Consider the following 16,005-nt stretch of genomic DNA (forward strand, 5'->3'; position numbering starts at 1 on the left):
GCCATAGCTGTGCCCTTCCGAGTTAGAAATGAAGCTTAGAAACTGGCTTCAGGCAGCTGCCCCCTTGTCTTCGGGAAGTTCCACCCAGTGCCTTTCTAATGAAGGAATAAGAGGTGGTTGTTAGCAAGGTTCACAGTGCCAGATGTTCGTGCTGATTTGGGGCTCACAGGCTGTCACCTCCCACTTCCCCAGAGTGGGTGCTAAGCAGCATGGTTTGAACTTCGCTCTCTCCTTTCTTCAGTCCAAGGGGGGAACTATATATATATATATGTCAGATTTAAGAGAGTAAGATAGTCCCTTCCCACATAGTGGACTGGACCTTCTTAAGGTGATCAAAATTTTTCTCTTTGTTTTTATTTACCAGATTTTTAAAAATAGGCTATTATGACATTACAGAATGGCGTTTTAAAAAAAAGAAAAGTCCACACAATTTAACTAGCCTCACATAGGCTCCTTCCTGGTGGGCTTAGCTCCCATCACAGTGTATACGGTTTTCTGTGTGCTGCATTTTGCCTTTAACATGCAGGGTAAGCATTTTCCTCTATTGTTACATTTCTTTGTAATAACCATTTAAAGTTGTATGACATTTCATTAAGTAGGTTGGATGGGAAGATTTTCTAGCAGAAAATAGGGAAACCTCTGCAGATTTGGAGGTGTAGTGGGTTGTGGGGAGACGTGGTGTGTCTGACGGGGCACCTTCAGGAAGCATGGCCTTGACTTCACATCCAGTTTCTTCCTTTGGCTGCTGTTGTAACACCTGACCCTTCAATCTGGGTCGGACTTCTGTACTTCCTATCCTAGACAAGAAGTACCTGCCACCCAGATCCCCAGCTTGTTTAAGGTATGTTGTGAAAACAATTCAGTAATGTTGTTACTCGTTCCGGATCTTCTGGCCCCATTTGCCCAACTAGGTCATTAGCATTCTGAGGATAAGGCTCGCTGTTAGCTCCTGTGACATCAGAGCGCTTAAATAGCAGATGCTCGGTAAATATTTATCGATGACAAATACATGTTTGCCAACCTCTCCTGCCTTTCCCTGGCAGTACAATAGTTACTTGAGGTGTAACGCATTCTGTGAGGCAAGTGGGAAGGAGTTTCTAAGGCTGACCTTTTGCGATGGCTTCTCAAGGCAGCGTAAGGTCAGAACCAGCAGAGGTCTAGGATTGCTAGGGGGGCTCTTGGATGAGAGTCTGTGCCTGCATATAAAACCAAATGTGTGAAGAGAAAAGGGAATCTCGCCTCCAAAAAAAGAGGAAAGGATTATGAGACTTTTTCCTGTGGAGCCTTCTTCAGATAAATCAGATCATAGCAAAGAAGCTGGTTTGCTTATCTTTAAAAGGAGGAGTGTGAATCTATCTGTGAGAGCTACATATTGAAATATTAATGAATAAAATGATGGAACATCTGGGATTCTATTGAATAATATAGGAACGGGAAAAGAGGTTAGAGGTATACATGCACAAGATTTTCCACAAATTGTTGGAAGCTGGATGATGATTAAACAAGAGTTCATTTTTATATTCTGTCCACTTTTGAACATGTTTAAATTTGTCCATAATAAAACAAATATGTCGGATACGAGGGTTGCCCTACGTTTGGACTGGAGAGATGATCTGAAAAGTCCTCCATCCCCAGGCGTGGTTTGGCCAGGAATGTGGTGTCTTGGTTCAATTTTGAAGCTGTAGTGCCATCTAGTGTTTACTGCAAATATGCAACAAAATGATGACATTGCGAGTGTCCCTCCTAGATCTCAGGTCCTTTTGTGAACTCTGCTGGCTTTTCTGGTCCCCTCATGGGAAGGCCTGGGCCGGGGGAGTGGGGCTGAGCCGCCCCAGGGCAAGGGAGCACAGGGTCGTGGAGGTGGAGGTTGCAGTGATGGTGTTGAGGGTGGCGTGCATGTCATTGCTCACTCCTCGCCTCCTCCAGGCTTGGGGAAGCAAACTGTGGACGGGAGTCACCATTTCATGTGCAGCTCTGAAAGCAGGTGACCTTGCTGGAGGGTTCTTAGTGTGACCCAGGTACAAAAATAGCTTCTCTTGTGACCGTTGTGTGCTCAGCTCCTGGCCTAAGCAAACAGCTCCTCACACCTGCACATTGTTGACTTGGTGTGGACACACAGCTACTTGTTTGCAGGTGCAAATGACTATTTGTGTACCCAGAGTTGAGGGGAGGGACCCCCACCATCCACGTTCCCTCAGAGCAGGTAGCTGGGCCACAGATCTAGCAGAATGTGCTGGGTCCTGACGTAAGGAGACCTCTTAAAAACCCTCTTCTCCAATTATCTCCCCCCTTTACTACAGAAGAATCCACTGTTGCCTCTGGTAGGAGGACAAGAACAATTTGGACACCAATGTAACAGTGTTTAGGGACAGAAAATTTGGAAAGGTTATATAAATTTTTCAAAATAGGAAACAGTGTACACAGAGTCAGAGAGACTTCTGGAAGTTCTGAGCCAGGCTTTATATAGATCACAGGGAATAAGACTGGCCCAGCCTATCTCCTCAGGGGCAACTGAAATGGACATGAGTGAAACTGTCCATTGTAAAAATCTGCAGACATGGAAGATGAAGGTTTGGGGGAGGGAGAGGTATGAGTGAGTGCAGGAGAAAGACAAACGCCACCATTTGCGACTCTAAGTCACCATTGCTTATAATATGCATCTTTATTTTATGTACCAATAAGCAAGGAAAAATGTCAAACTATGATACAGCATATCATATGAATATATTGAAATGAGAAGAACGAATTGCAGCCTTTTTTGCAGGGCACTTTGAAAATTTCAGAAACTTTCAAAAAATATAGTCCCTTTGGTTCAGTAATTCTACTTCTAGGGGAGAATCTTAAGGAATAACGAGAAATGCTGAGGTTTGAATGAGCATTATTTACAAAACAAGAAAATGAGCGGTTTTTACAAAACAATCAGAAACTGGGTAACGGTTAAGCAAAAGTTCAATGATAATGGTTAAAGGATGGCACATTTATATAATGGGATATTGTACTGAGCTAAAATGAGTTTATGAAGAACTTCTCATGTGAGAAAGTGCTTTGGTATTAAGTGAAAAAACAGGCTCAAAATTCTATAGCTTGACCTCAACTAGGCAAAAATATATGTCAATATAGTATAAAGTCTTGCAAAGGATATAACAGAACAAAATGTTAATAACACTGGTGATCTTTGAGTTACAGGATTACATATGATTTATATTTTCTTTACACTTTTTGGTGTTTGCTACTTTTCCCAAAGTAAATACTTATTATATTTTTATTCAAAGGGAAAAGGAATCTCCACTTTGAAAGGGAAAAAGAGACAGAAGGTCTGAATGGTGTTCAGTGTTAGTTGAGAACTGCAGAGTACAGACTCTGAAGGAGAGAGAAGGACTAAAATGCAGACCGCTGGTGGTTGCTGCCCGACTCTTCCTTTTCTCTTGACCAGGGAGAGCCCCGCTGTGTCTGGGATGCCCAGGAATAAAAACGTCCACATCCCATGACAGTCCTGTGAGCCAGTCCCCCAGGGGTTGAGGTCAGAGAGCAAGGGAGAGCGAGGCAGCCCAAGGTGCTCCATCATTCATTCCTTGCAAGGAATGGGCATAAACGTAGAATTAATCCTCTGTATTATTTCTCACCCAGTAGATATGTTTGACGACTTCTCAGAAGGCAGAGAGTGTGTCAACTGTGGGGCCATGTCCACCCCACTCTGGAGGCGGGACGGGACAGGGCACTATCTGTGCAATGCCTGCGGCCTCTACCACAAGATGAATGGGATCAACCGGCCCCTCATCAAGCCCCAGCGCCGACTGGTAAGCAAGTGCCTGGACTGCCCAAGCCCAGCTGCCTGGGGGCAGGGGGCTTCAGGGCTCCCACCTGGGTGGGACATTCCCTGGTTTTGAACTTTGGATTTCAAGTCATCTTTAAAAGAAGGTGCAGGGGCCGGCCCAGTGGCCTAGTGGGTAAGTTTGTGCTCTCTACTTTGGTGGTCTGGGTTTCGCTGGTTCAGATCCTGGATGCGGCCCTACACACGGCTCCTCCGGCCATGCTGAGGTGGTCCCCCCCATAGAACCAGAAGGACCTACAACTAGGATATACAACTATGTACTGGGGCTTTGGGGAGGGAAAAAAGAGGAAGATTGGCAACAGATGTTGGCTCAGGGCCAATCTTCCTCACTTTGAAAAATAAGTTGCAGGGGCTGGCCTCGTGGCCAAGTGGTTAAGTTTGTGTGCTCTGCTTTGGTGGCCCGGGATTTCGCCAGTTCAGATCCTGGGTGCGGACATGGCACTGCTCATCAGGCCATGCTGAGGCGGCGTCCCACATGCCACAGCTAGAAGAACCCACAACTAAAACTACAACTATGTCCCTAGGGGCTTTGGGGAGAAAAAAGAAAAATAAAATCTTAAAAAAAAAAAAAAAAGGTGCAGGTTGAGGGGGTGGGTAAGACAACATAGTAATTTCTTACTCCTTTGGATTTACCTTGGGCTACAAGGATGTTCCAGACCATCTAATTCAATCCCTTAATTATGCAGAAGTGAAAAGTGAGGCTCAGAAAGCTAATGGCCTTTGCCCAAAGTCACATAGATACCGACTCTTCCCCTGGGACCAGAGTCCAGACTTCCTGCTTCCCCATCTGGTGTTGTCTTGTACGTCTCCTGTGTTGACATCAGCCCCCTGAGGAAGGTTAACTCTTCCTTTGTGATATTCTGTTAGTTATGCTGTTTTCAGTTGATCAGCCGAAAAAAACCCAAACCCAGGGAGATTAAGCAGTGGTGGGCCTTGTGGCTGAGGAAGAGTTTGGAACTCAGTTTTTGGCTCTCGGTTCCGTGGGCTTTTCTACTGTAATTTGATTTTGACCAACAGGAGCTAGCTTTCACATTTATTAGGGAGGGAGGAACAAAGGGATTACCCTGAAGCTTCCCTTTCTTGAGGTCCCAAGGCCCATCCAGTCTTTGATGACACTTGGAGACAGTAATTCCTCACTCACTCCCTGTGCCTGGCCCCTGATGCCTGTGTTAATTCTTCTGGGAGAAGTTTTTCTGCTGAGTGCCCACTGCTTGCTGGTCTGTGCGTCTGACCTCGAATGGCTAGTAACGCCGCTAACGCCACAGTTAGGACTGGAATTCACTCTTCTTCTCCTGCAGCAGAAGTCCGTGTCCTCATTCACCTCCCGGAGTGGCTTGGGTAGAGGGGAATCTGGCTGTGGCGGCTCTGAGGTTCTTACCCAGGGCTGTGGTGGCCTCCCCCTGCCACCCGTCTGGGGAGGGGGAGGGGGAGAGGGACAGGGGGAGGGCCCCCCCTGCCTTGCTCCGCTCCTGCGGAGCAGAAGCAGCACCGCCTTTTACTTGGACTGAAGGCTCTGTCTCCTTGTTGCAGTCCGCCTCCCGCCGAGTGGGCCTCTCCTGTGCCAACTGCCAGACCACCACCACCACGCTGTGGCGCCGCAACGCCGAGGGTGAGCCCGTGTGCAACGCCTGCGGCCTCTACATGAAGCTCCACGGCGTAAGTAGCCCCAGCCCCAGGGGGTGCCGCGCCCCCACCCGCGCCCACGCCCTTTCATTCCTGCCGCTGAGCTGTCCCTTGTCGTCTTCCTTCAGACTGTCATTCATGTTTCCCTTCTTAACGGAGATGCATACGTAGATTTGGAAGAGACCTTAGGGACTGTGTGAGTCCGTTTGGGCTGCTGTGACAGAATACCACAGACTGGGTGGCTTGTAAACAACAGACTTTATTTCCACAGTTCTAGAGGCTGGAAGGCCGAGATCAGGGTGCCAGCATGGTCGAGTGAGGGCCCTCTTCTGGTCAGCAGACTTCTGGTTGTATCCGCAACATGGCAGAAGGCGTAGGGGAGCTCTGTCAGCCCTCTGTTATAGGAGCGTCAATCCCAATCCTGAGGGCTCCACCCTCATGACCTCATCACCTCCCAAAGGCCCCACCTCCTAATACCATCACCTTGCACGGCTATGGTTCGGAACATAGGAATTTAGGGGGGAGCAACATTCAGACCATAGCGGAGACATTGCTGGTCTTGAACATCTTTAAGATTGTGTAAGTCTAATTCCCATTTTATAGACAAGGACACTCAGAAATATTCTCTATATTTAGTAGTATGATATATAGCAAAGGTAACAATTCGATGGATAAAGGATAATTTGTTTAAGAATAATTATATTGACATAATCTGAAAGACAGAAATAAACTTGGTGAATTAAAGATATGAAATGCAAAACATCTTTAGGGACAATAAAAATACTAGAAAAAAAATGTAGAAGAGAAGTATTTACCCAAACTTGGGGATGGGAGAACTTCTTAAGAAAATTTTCAAAACTCTTAAGTCATAAAAGAAAAGTTAGAAATATTCAATTTTATAATATTTAATATTAGTGTGTGGAAAAAGATACCTAAGGAAACTAAAAACCAGTACATACACAGCTATCAGAAAATATTTCCAGAGGCTGGCCAGTGGCGCAGCGGTTAAGTTCACATGTTCTGCTTCTTGGAGGCCCGGGATTCCCCGGCCCGGATCCCGGGTACAGACATGGCACTGCTTGGCAAAAGCCATGTGGTGGTAGGCGTGCCACATATAAAGTAGAGGAAAATGGGCATGGATGTTAGCTCAGGGCCAGTCTTCCTCAGCAAAAAGAGGAGGATTGGCAGTAGTTAGCTCAGGGCTAATCTTCCTCAAAAAAAAAACAAAAAGAAAAAGAAAATATTTCCAGAATACAGAGAGCTTTTACAAAGCTCTTTCTGTTCTAATTTGGAATAAGGAAAAAACAGTTGGTACAGAACAGTGTACATAGTATGGTGCCCTTTTTATAAGGAAAGAAGGAGAACATAATTTATATGTAGTTGCTTATACTGTGTACTTAGAGCACGTCTGCAAGGATACATGAGAAATGGGTAGCATGGGTTCCCTCTGGGAAAGGAACAGTGGAGGTGGAGGGACACTTTTTTCACCATGTACCCCCTTTGTACCTTTTAGATGGTCCGTGTGCATATCTTACTTGTTCAAATATAAATTAAACTGAAACAAACCAAGCAAAACAAAAACAAAGAGATCCTATAGAATAATAAGAAAATGACAATCTTCCCCTTATTTCCTGGAATGGGCAAAAGATTTGAACAGACAACTCACAGGAGAAGCCCAGATAGCCACTGAACATGTGCAGAGATGCTGGACCTCACTAAAAATCAAGGAAATGTAAATTAAAACAACCTTGAGATTCCCTGTTTCGCCCATGTGTTTGGCATAAATTGAAATGTGTCATAATAGCAGTGCTGGTATGGATTTGGGCAAATAGATACCTTCACGTATTGTTGATTCGTATGTGAATTACTGCAAATATTCTTTCAGGAAATTAACCTAGCGCTACTTATTAAGGTTAAAAACACATGTGTCTTTTGATTTAGTAGCTCTACTGTTGGGAAACTAGCCTAAAAAATAATAAAAGAATCAGTACATAATGATGTTTGAACTGTTTATTGCTGCAGTGTCTTTAGTGGCAAAAGTTAGAAACTATCTTAAAGCCTGGTACAGGAATGGTTGACTAAATTATGGCACATCCTATAATGTGGAATATTGCACAGAAATTAAAAAATATTAAGTTAGAGCCCTATATCTTGACCTGGAGTAATGCAAAAGCACACTGCAAAGTAATATACACAGTATGACGCCATACCATGGGGGTAAGGGTGCATTAAACACACAGAGATATAGATGGCTGGATGGACAGATGGATGGATGAATACACACAGACATATGTATATGTGCACACATGTTTGGGAATTTTAAAAAATGGCAGAGACAACACGCTGTTAACTCAAGTTGCCTCATGGGGACAGGACTGATGGTAGTGGGTTGGGAGGGGTTGTTATTAATATCATGCATCTTTTCATGTTTTCTTGTTACAATGAACAAGAAAAATGGCTAAAAATATAGTTAAGAATATTCATAAGGAAATACACTTCTTTCTGCAAGAAGTGTATACAAGGATGTTTGTTGAATCACTGTAATAGTGAAAATGGAAAAAAAACCTTCATGAGGAAAATGGTTAAAGAAACTATTGTTCTTCACTAGAGGAATGGTGAAAGAGACCGATAGAGGCATATTATGCAGGTATTAAAAAGATGGTGTCCTTAAAAAATTAGAAATAGAATTATCATATGATTCAGTGGCCCTACTTCTGGGTATATATCCAAAAAGAATTGAAAGCAGGGTCTTGAACAGATATTTGTATATCCATGTTCATAGCAGCATTATTCACAATAACCAAAAGGCAGACGCAACCCAAATGTCCATTGATGGATGGATGGGAAAGCAGAATGTGGTATATCTGTACAATATTACTCAACCTGTAAAAGGAAGGAAATTCTGACACGTGCTACAACATGGATAAACCTTGAAGACATTATGCTAAGTGAAAGAGTCAGTCACAAAAGGACAAATACTGTATGATTCCACAACTACCTAACATAGTCAAATTCATAGAGACAGAAAGGAGAATAGTGATTGTCAGGGAGTTGGGGGAGGAGAGTGAGGATTAGTGTTTAATGGGGACAGAGTTTCAGTTCCGCAAGATGAAAAGTGTTCTAGAGAGGGATCGTGGTGGTAGGTGCACAACAGTGTGAATCTGCTTAACATTCCTGAACTGTATGCTTAAAAATGGTTAGGATGGTAAATTTTATATTATGTGTATTTTACCACAATTTTTAAGAAAAGGTGGGGATAGACATGACGGCAAGATTCTTCTGAAGTCAGGATGGGCTCCAAGAGGGCCCTGCGTGAGGGGGGAAAGGGGAGGTTGGGGGAGGGGAGGACACTTGCCTCCAAAGGTGGGAATGCTGTCTCATCTGACTCTCAGTTGACTGGAAGGCAAGTTCAAGTTCACGTACACTTCTCTCTTAACAATTCCATGTTCCTATCTCTGAAGTGGTAATTGCTTTTCTTTCAGTATTTGCAGGTGTGGCCTTTATTAGTCCCATATGGGAAACAAGCATAGACCAGAGGCTAAAAGATTTGGTTGGCCAGGCCTAAAAGAAACCAGATGTGGGGAAGGCAGCATATTTAACAACAGTAGAAGAGGACCCTGCAGTCCTGCTCCCCAGACACTTATTTCGCCATCTGTAAATGGCTCAAGAGCATCACGCTCAACAGTCACCACTTGTTTATGAGAAGTCAGATGTGATTAATGTATTGTCCACGGACAGTTTATCTCAAGACCTGGCCACAGGGCAGTCTCTCCAGCATAATCTCTTGCTGCTCCCACTGCCCTTGGAAACACCATTGTTTGCTCTAGCCAGACTCCACGCAGGGTAGAGCTGCTCTAAAGACAGCGACTTTATGTCTTGACTCAGTGGGACTGTCTCGGTTTATGCCTGTTTTCTTGGCATAATTAGTAGTAGTGCCCCCTTTTCACTTTCACAGTGTCCTGGTGTGGCTGATAAAGTAAAGACTTTGTCACATACTGTTCTTGCTGCCTGAAACGCCTGCCCCGTGTCTGCTTGACGACCTCCCACAGCTCAGGCATCACCTCCTTGGCAGAGTCTTCCTTGATGAGCTCATGGGCCACTACCCCTCTTCCCCAGTCCAGGACAGTCTAAAGTTTCTTCTCTGTTCTCCCACTTCACCCATGAGTCTGGTTGTTCTCTATTTGTCTGTCTTTCCCACTAAACGGTGAAACTCTGGAGGGAAGGAACTGTGTCTTTAAGGCTGTTTCTCCAGGATCTAGCATAATACCCAGCTTGTAATACAGGTGCTCTATGCATTTTTTTTTATTAGAATTGATTTCTTTCTCAGCAGGAGTTCCAGGGGCTGATTCACTTAGTCTCAGCCCCAAGGTTCTTAGAGGAAGTGCTTAGATGTTGCCTTCTCACAGTGTTTGAGTGTGTGTGTATTTAAATACTGTAACAGATCGTGTACAAATGGAAAACCATTTATATTCACTTGTGACCTCCTAGGTCCCCAGGCCTCTTGCGATGCGGAAAGAGGGGATTCAAACCAGAAAACGGAAGCCAAAGAACCTTAATAAATCTAAGACACCAGCAGGTGAGGAAAAGATCTGTGTGTAATTATAGGAATAACTCAGTAGTCCTCAGTGTGTGTGTGAGGATTGTGTATTAGTGAGGCGGGCCAGCCCAGGCTGCCGAAGGGTAACGATAGCATCTTTCATCCTGGCTTTTCAGGACAGAATGAATAACCTAGTAAAAAAGTAACATCGCCATGGAACATACTGGGAGCTTTTGAAGCAGGCTCCACTCAAGTTTGTGGCCTGATTATTGCCAGTTGCAAAGTCTGCAGTGGGCCAGCTGGACTAGTCAAGGGCCTAAAGGAGAAAGGAACAGTACTCGGTCCCTCCATCTTAAGTGCTGCGGCCACTTAAGAACTCAATGCTTTTCAATTCTCTTTGGGCTAACTGGGATGGATCGAGGAGGACAGGGTCCCAGAGTCACGTTCACACAGATTGATTTGCAAGCCATCGTACTACTGACATCATGTCGTACTTTGTACTTTAGAAAGCTCCTTCACAAATGCTATCTCAGTGATCCTTGAAGCCCCCCCAGGAGACCCTATTTATTATCCCCATTTTACTAATGAGCAAACTGAGGCTCAGAGAGGGCAGTGACTTAACCAGAGCCATACAGCTGGGAATGGGTAGGTTTAGAATTAAAACCCAGGTTTTTACACTTCAGGGTCCATGTTCTGTCCAATATACCACTCTGCCTTCTCAATTTCTAGATTAAGAATGAGGATGGCTTACATCCCCTATCAAGAGTGCACCCTCCTCAGTACTGCTACCAAATTACAGATTTCACTGGGAAATGCTGCAGTCACAGAGAAAATAAATCGGCTGATCTGATGGAAAGTTTACCCTCTAATCAAAGGCACAGCAAAGTCAGATAAATTTCCCCTTTCCAAGAATTACCAAGAACATGACCAAAGTTCTCCTTTTCTAGATTCAACAATGGCTGACCCCTTTTGGCAGTCATGTCTTATCAGAATTTTCTGTGTCTCACAGCCGTGGTCCTCAGCCTTTCTTGCTGCTTCCACACTGTGTATCAGTGTAGCACACTCCCTTGGGTACTTCCTCTCCTTATCTGCCACAGTCACCGGGAAAGCCAGCATTTGGTGCAGGTGTACAATCCCCTGTCTGAAATTGCAAGTCCAGGGAGCTAGATTTGGCAGCAAAACCTAATCTAAACAGACATAGGCTATTTATAGTCTTTATCCCATATGTGAATATTCACATGTTTTGCTGTGGAACTATTAATATATTTAATAATGGGGTGTTCTCCCAGACCCCGTTGGAGGTATTCTATCATGTAGAGAATTTGCCCCTTTTAAAATTCAAAAAGTTTTCAATCCTGAAACACATGTGGCCTCACGGGTTTGGGATAAGGGGTGGTCAGCCTGTCATTTGAAAAAGTTCCCTTGAAATTCCGAGACTTCTGCCCCATTTTGAGAACCATTGCCCTGCATTGGTTCTCTCCCCAGCAAATGTAAATAAAGCCATTAGCACTGACCTACCCTGGCTGTCTCAAAGGACTGCCATCTGTTTGTCTCTGCCCCTGGTCTGGGTGTCCTGACTCTGCCTTGTTCCAGGTCCCTCGGGCAGTGAGAGCCTTCCTCCCACCAGCAGCGCTTCCAACAACTCCAGTAACGTGGCTACCAGCAGCAGTGAAGAGATGCGCCCCATTAAGACAGAGCCCGGGCTGTCGTCCCACTATGGGCACAGCAGCTCTATGTCCCAGGTATGCCCCTGGGTGGGGAGGCAGGACTGCCCACAGGGAAGTAGACTCCAGAGGACCAGATGGCCAGGCCAGCACTGGAGGCACCAGCAGGTGGCCAGTGGGAGACACTTGGTGCCCTCAGAGCCCCACCAGGGCTAGGGGCTGTCTGCACAAGGATGTATTTCAGCACATCTGATCAAGCTACCGTGATTTGGACACATAACTGTGATACACAAATGTTTAGCAGCTCCTTTATGCCAGGACCTTTGGAGACAAGGAGAGGGGAGTCCAGGGCTGGCACACAGGATGACACACAATTACAACCTGAATCAGACTGCGTGCATTGAGGGAGGGTGGTACAACTGTAGGGGGCTGTAGGAGGCAGAGCGGGGGCTTCCTAGGCTAATCTGTCTCCTAAGTGAGGGGTAGCGTGACCTTGACCTTGAAGGATGAGTAGATTTTAACAAGAGGAAGGAGAGGAGGAGGACCCTCTTGGTGTGGGCAAACTGCGTAGGACAGAGTGGGTGGGTTGGGATTGGTGAGGAGGTCCCCAGCAGGATGCCATTTTAATGACTGTCGGCTGCAGGTTCAGCTTCATACATGTGTCCAGATGGGCCAGCAGTGCCCTCATTTCCCTCTTTTGGATGTGATGGCATCCCTGCTCCTCCCCGCCCTTCCCACTATGGTTCCCCTCATTTGGGATCAGGATGCTCCCAAGCCTAGTCTCCCATGAACTCTGATCTCTTGCCCACCTGTATTTGAGGGAGGTGGTGTCCTAATGAGCTTTCTACTGTTAGGGTGAAAAGAAGCCGGTGCCATAGAACCAGGAGAGCCAGGAGTGCCTTCCGGGCAGGAAGGATGGTTTCTGCTTGAAAGTGGAGATCTGATGGTGATAAGATTGTAGAAAATGTCTGATGTAACTATCAGAGCCTTCTGAGAAGGTGGAGCATTCACCAACCTGCTGGGTCATAGTGCTCAGAAGCAGCTGATGAAGCACACAGACCCTCTGCTTCCCATAGCCCAGGGCTTAGGAACAAGAGAGAGAAGTGCTGCTTGGTCCCTTGTCCTTTGGCCTTCTCCTCTCATCCCTTTCCTCTGGGTGGGAGCCAGCCTGGGGACATCTGCGTTTTGGGGCTCCCCTCTCCAGCCCAGCCCTCCCCTCCAGAGCCCTTAGGATGATTCCATTGACCTCATCTTGCGCTTTTTGCTTTCAGACGTTCTCGGTCAGTGCGATGTCTGGCCACGGGCCCTCCATCCACCCGGTCCTCTCAGCCCTGAAGCTCTCCCCACAAGGCTACGCGTCTTCTGTCAGCCAGTCACCGCAGGCCAGCTCCAAGCAGGACCCTTGGAACAGCCTGGCCTTGGCTGACAGTCATGGGGACATAATCACCGCATAATGACACCTCCTTCCCTCCTCAGATTCCTGCACAGACTTGGGACTTGGAGGAGAGCAGAGACGAGGCTCGGGGCTCCCGGGGGCCGGCCTGCTCTGTCTGGGAATGACTCCACAAGAACAACTGGGAAGAAACTTGAAGTCGACGATTTGGTTAGGGGAGGTGGGTGTTGGATTTTATTGGAGACCTTTCAAGGTGGGGAACTGGAAAGAGCCCAGACTCTGATCCAGAAGAGCCCACCCTTCACTACGAGCACACATAAGTCCCTTCCGTGGAGTTAGAGATTTCTTTCTTGTTTTCCGCCCTGTCCTGCCCCGCCCCACCCCACCCCCGACAAGAGAGGAGATGTCCTCCTCTTTCCATGGTGTTCCCAGCACAGGGAGCTGAGGGCGGGGGGGGGGGAGGGGGCAGGGTGCTGGGACCCCTGCTCCAGCCTGAACCAGGGCATCTGACTGAGGAGCATTTGGATGTGACAGGCCCCATCCCAGGCAGCTCCTGCCCTTGCCGAACACTCCCCTCCAGGCTCGGCACCCCCTGCATCCCTCAATACCGAATCTTGACTCCAAAAACACTGGGTGTAGCGCTGACGTTACTGACTGCTTTGTGGGGAGATGGAGGAGAGGGCCGCTTCACCCGCCACACGGTATGACTTCGACAAAATGGCACCTTGGCAACTTCGCCTTCCCTCAAGTTCCTTTCCCTGGCTAATGGCCTCATCCTTTGCTCCTTCTCTGCACCACCAAGGCCTCTGAAAATAAAAATCCCTTCCAGTGCTCTGAATGATTCAGCTCTGCCTTCAGCTTGAACATTTCTCCCTCAGCAAAACGAGAGTTCAGCAGTTTAGCCAAACATCAGCCCCTACAAGTCTGCCTCTCAGAATCCTTCATCTACCCCATCACATACACGGGGTTCTGAATAAGAACAAAAAAGCTTCTGCTGCTACAGCAAGTTTGACGAACACTCATCTAAGACTTGAGATCCTTCTGGAGAGGATGTCTGGTGGACACTGGCCCCGGGGCTGGGGCCAGGACTGTGGGGTGGCAGGGGGTCTTCCATGCATTCTGCTTGCTTGCACTTGGATCTTGCTGACGCTGATGTTCTGCAGAGATGTGCCTCTTGGTCAGATAGCAGGCCAAGTCCGTCCAAGGAGCACGTAGTGCCCGCACCCGCACCCGCACCTGTGTCCTTTCTCCAGCAGAAGTCTTTTGTCCAGGGGGTGAAGAGCCAAGGATTTTGTAACATAAATTCAAGGCAAACAAACACAACAAAACAAAACTCATGGAAAGAGAGACGACAACCGATAAGAGCAGACAACTGAGGCTGGGCCCTGAGGGCTGTCCAGCTCCATGCTGTTCTAGAGTTGGCCTTCTCTCCACGTTGCTGTTTCTGCCCATGATGCTGGGGCTCACAAAGACTCCTCTTTCTGTGTCCTCTTTCTCAACAGAGCTGTAGCTGACTGTGGCCTTTCTGTGTCCTACCCCCAACACCCAGTCCCCCACCCAAAAATCCTAGTGGCTGTAGCAGAGAATATCTTTAAACCAAGATTCTGTTTTAATCATTATTTACATTGCTTTCTTCCATGAAGGGCACCCTCATATACCTTCCCTGACCCACAAACCTGTTAACATTGTCTTAAGGTGAAATGGCTGTAAAATCAGTATTTAACTAATAAATTTATCTGTACTCCTTTCTCCCTCTTCTCCTGCCTCGGAGGTCTTCACTGGAGGCTCACTGCTGCCCTTTGCAAGGTGATCTTGAGCCACAGGGCCCCTTCGCTGATCCGCTCACAGGCTGCGTCTAAAATCATCTTCTCCCTTCCTTCATTTTTGGCAGTTGGGCAAGACTTCCTCTGTGTGGTGGTGGCTAGTGAAAAGAACCCTCAGCCCAGCCCTGCTACTGACTAGTTTGTGACTTTGACAGGTAACCTCTAGGAGAGGGTTGGACCAGCCGTTAACTAAAGCTCCTGCATCCTAACAGTTGTCACCCAATGAAGGAGAGCCATTTTTGAGCTCCCCTGAGGGACACGAGGGGCTGGAGCATGAGGCAGAGCTGCAGGGCAGTGATCTCTCCAGCCCACCTGATTTAAGGTGCATGCTGAGCCAGCCCTGATGGCCTGGTGGTTAAAGTTCAGTGCGCTCCACTTCGGCAGCCTGGGTTCAGTTCCCTGGGCACGGAACCACACCACTCATCTGTCAGTAGCCAAGCTGTGGCAGCAGCTCACATAGAACTAGAAGGGCTTACAATTAGAATATACAACTAGGTTACTGGGGCTTTGGGGAGGAAAAAAAAAGAGAGAACCATTCCCAGAGAGAAAAAAAAAAGAATACACTTAAAAAAAAAAAAGGAAGGATGTGTGCTGGAGGGTCACCATGAGCTGTTCTTGCCATCCTCCACTTCTTTATGGTTTGATCCAGGCAAGTGATGCTCCACACCAACAGAAGGGGCAGAGCAAAGCTGCTTCTCCTTTATGCCTTTGGTCTTCACCTTCTTCGGCTACAAAATTCCTTAATTGCATCATCTTAAAAGTGGGGTGGGGGTGGGAAGCAGTGGTCCTAGGCCACCCTCTGACTCGGAACCTGTAGAATGGGACCCAGACAAGCAAATCCACCCTCACTCAGAACTCTTCACGTTGGCTTCCTGCTTCTCTCAAATGGCTTATGCCAAACCTATTGGGCAACTGGTGGCCTATGACCTTTCACAGCACCCCTGTTATTACTGAGCAGGTAAGAATAAAAACTATAATAACCATTCTTCTATGTAAAATCAGAAAAGCTTTTAAACGTGCTAAGGGATACCCAAACCTATTAAATGTAGCTACCATCCAGAAGATGAGTAGCAGATAACTCCAGCAACTAAGAGGAACGAGAGAGATCTAAAAACGAAAATAAAACCTACCAG

At 46.8% G+C, this 16,005-nt stretch overlaps 1 protein-coding gene across 3 annotated transcripts in view; it reads left to right on the forward strand.

Annotated features, from left to right (window-relative positions):
• The window catches only part of GATA4 (GATA binding protein 4), a 47,602-nt gene extending 32,804 nt beyond the window's left edge, over positions 1 to 14,798 (forward strand). The window contains exons 2-6 of one of the 3 annotated variants that reach the window (XM_023636260.2): positions 3,628 to 3,797; positions 5,363 to 5,488; positions 9,944 to 10,031; positions 11,586 to 11,734; positions 12,928 to 14,798. In XM_023636260.2, the coding sequence (XP_023492028.1) occupies positions 3,628 to 3,797; positions 5,363 to 5,488; positions 9,944 to 10,031; positions 11,586 to 11,734; positions 12,928 to 13,110 (716 nt within the window). In that variant the 3' untranslated portion in view covers positions 13,111 to 14,798. The remainder of the gene's footprint in view (positions 1 to 3,627; positions 3,798 to 5,362; positions 5,489 to 9,943; positions 10,032 to 11,585; positions 11,735 to 12,927) is intronic. The other 2 variants (XM_023636265.2, XM_023636263.2) reach the window with 2 other exon arrangements.
• The last annotated feature ends 1,207 nt before the right edge of the window (positions 14,799 to 16,005 follow it).

Source organism: Equus caballus, chromosome 2 (assembly GCF_041296265.1).
Source record: "Equus caballus isolate H_3958 breed thoroughbred chromosome 2, TB-T2T, whole genome shotgun sequence".
NCBI lineage: Eukaryota > Metazoa > Chordata > Mammalia > Perissodactyla > Equidae > Equus > Equus caballus.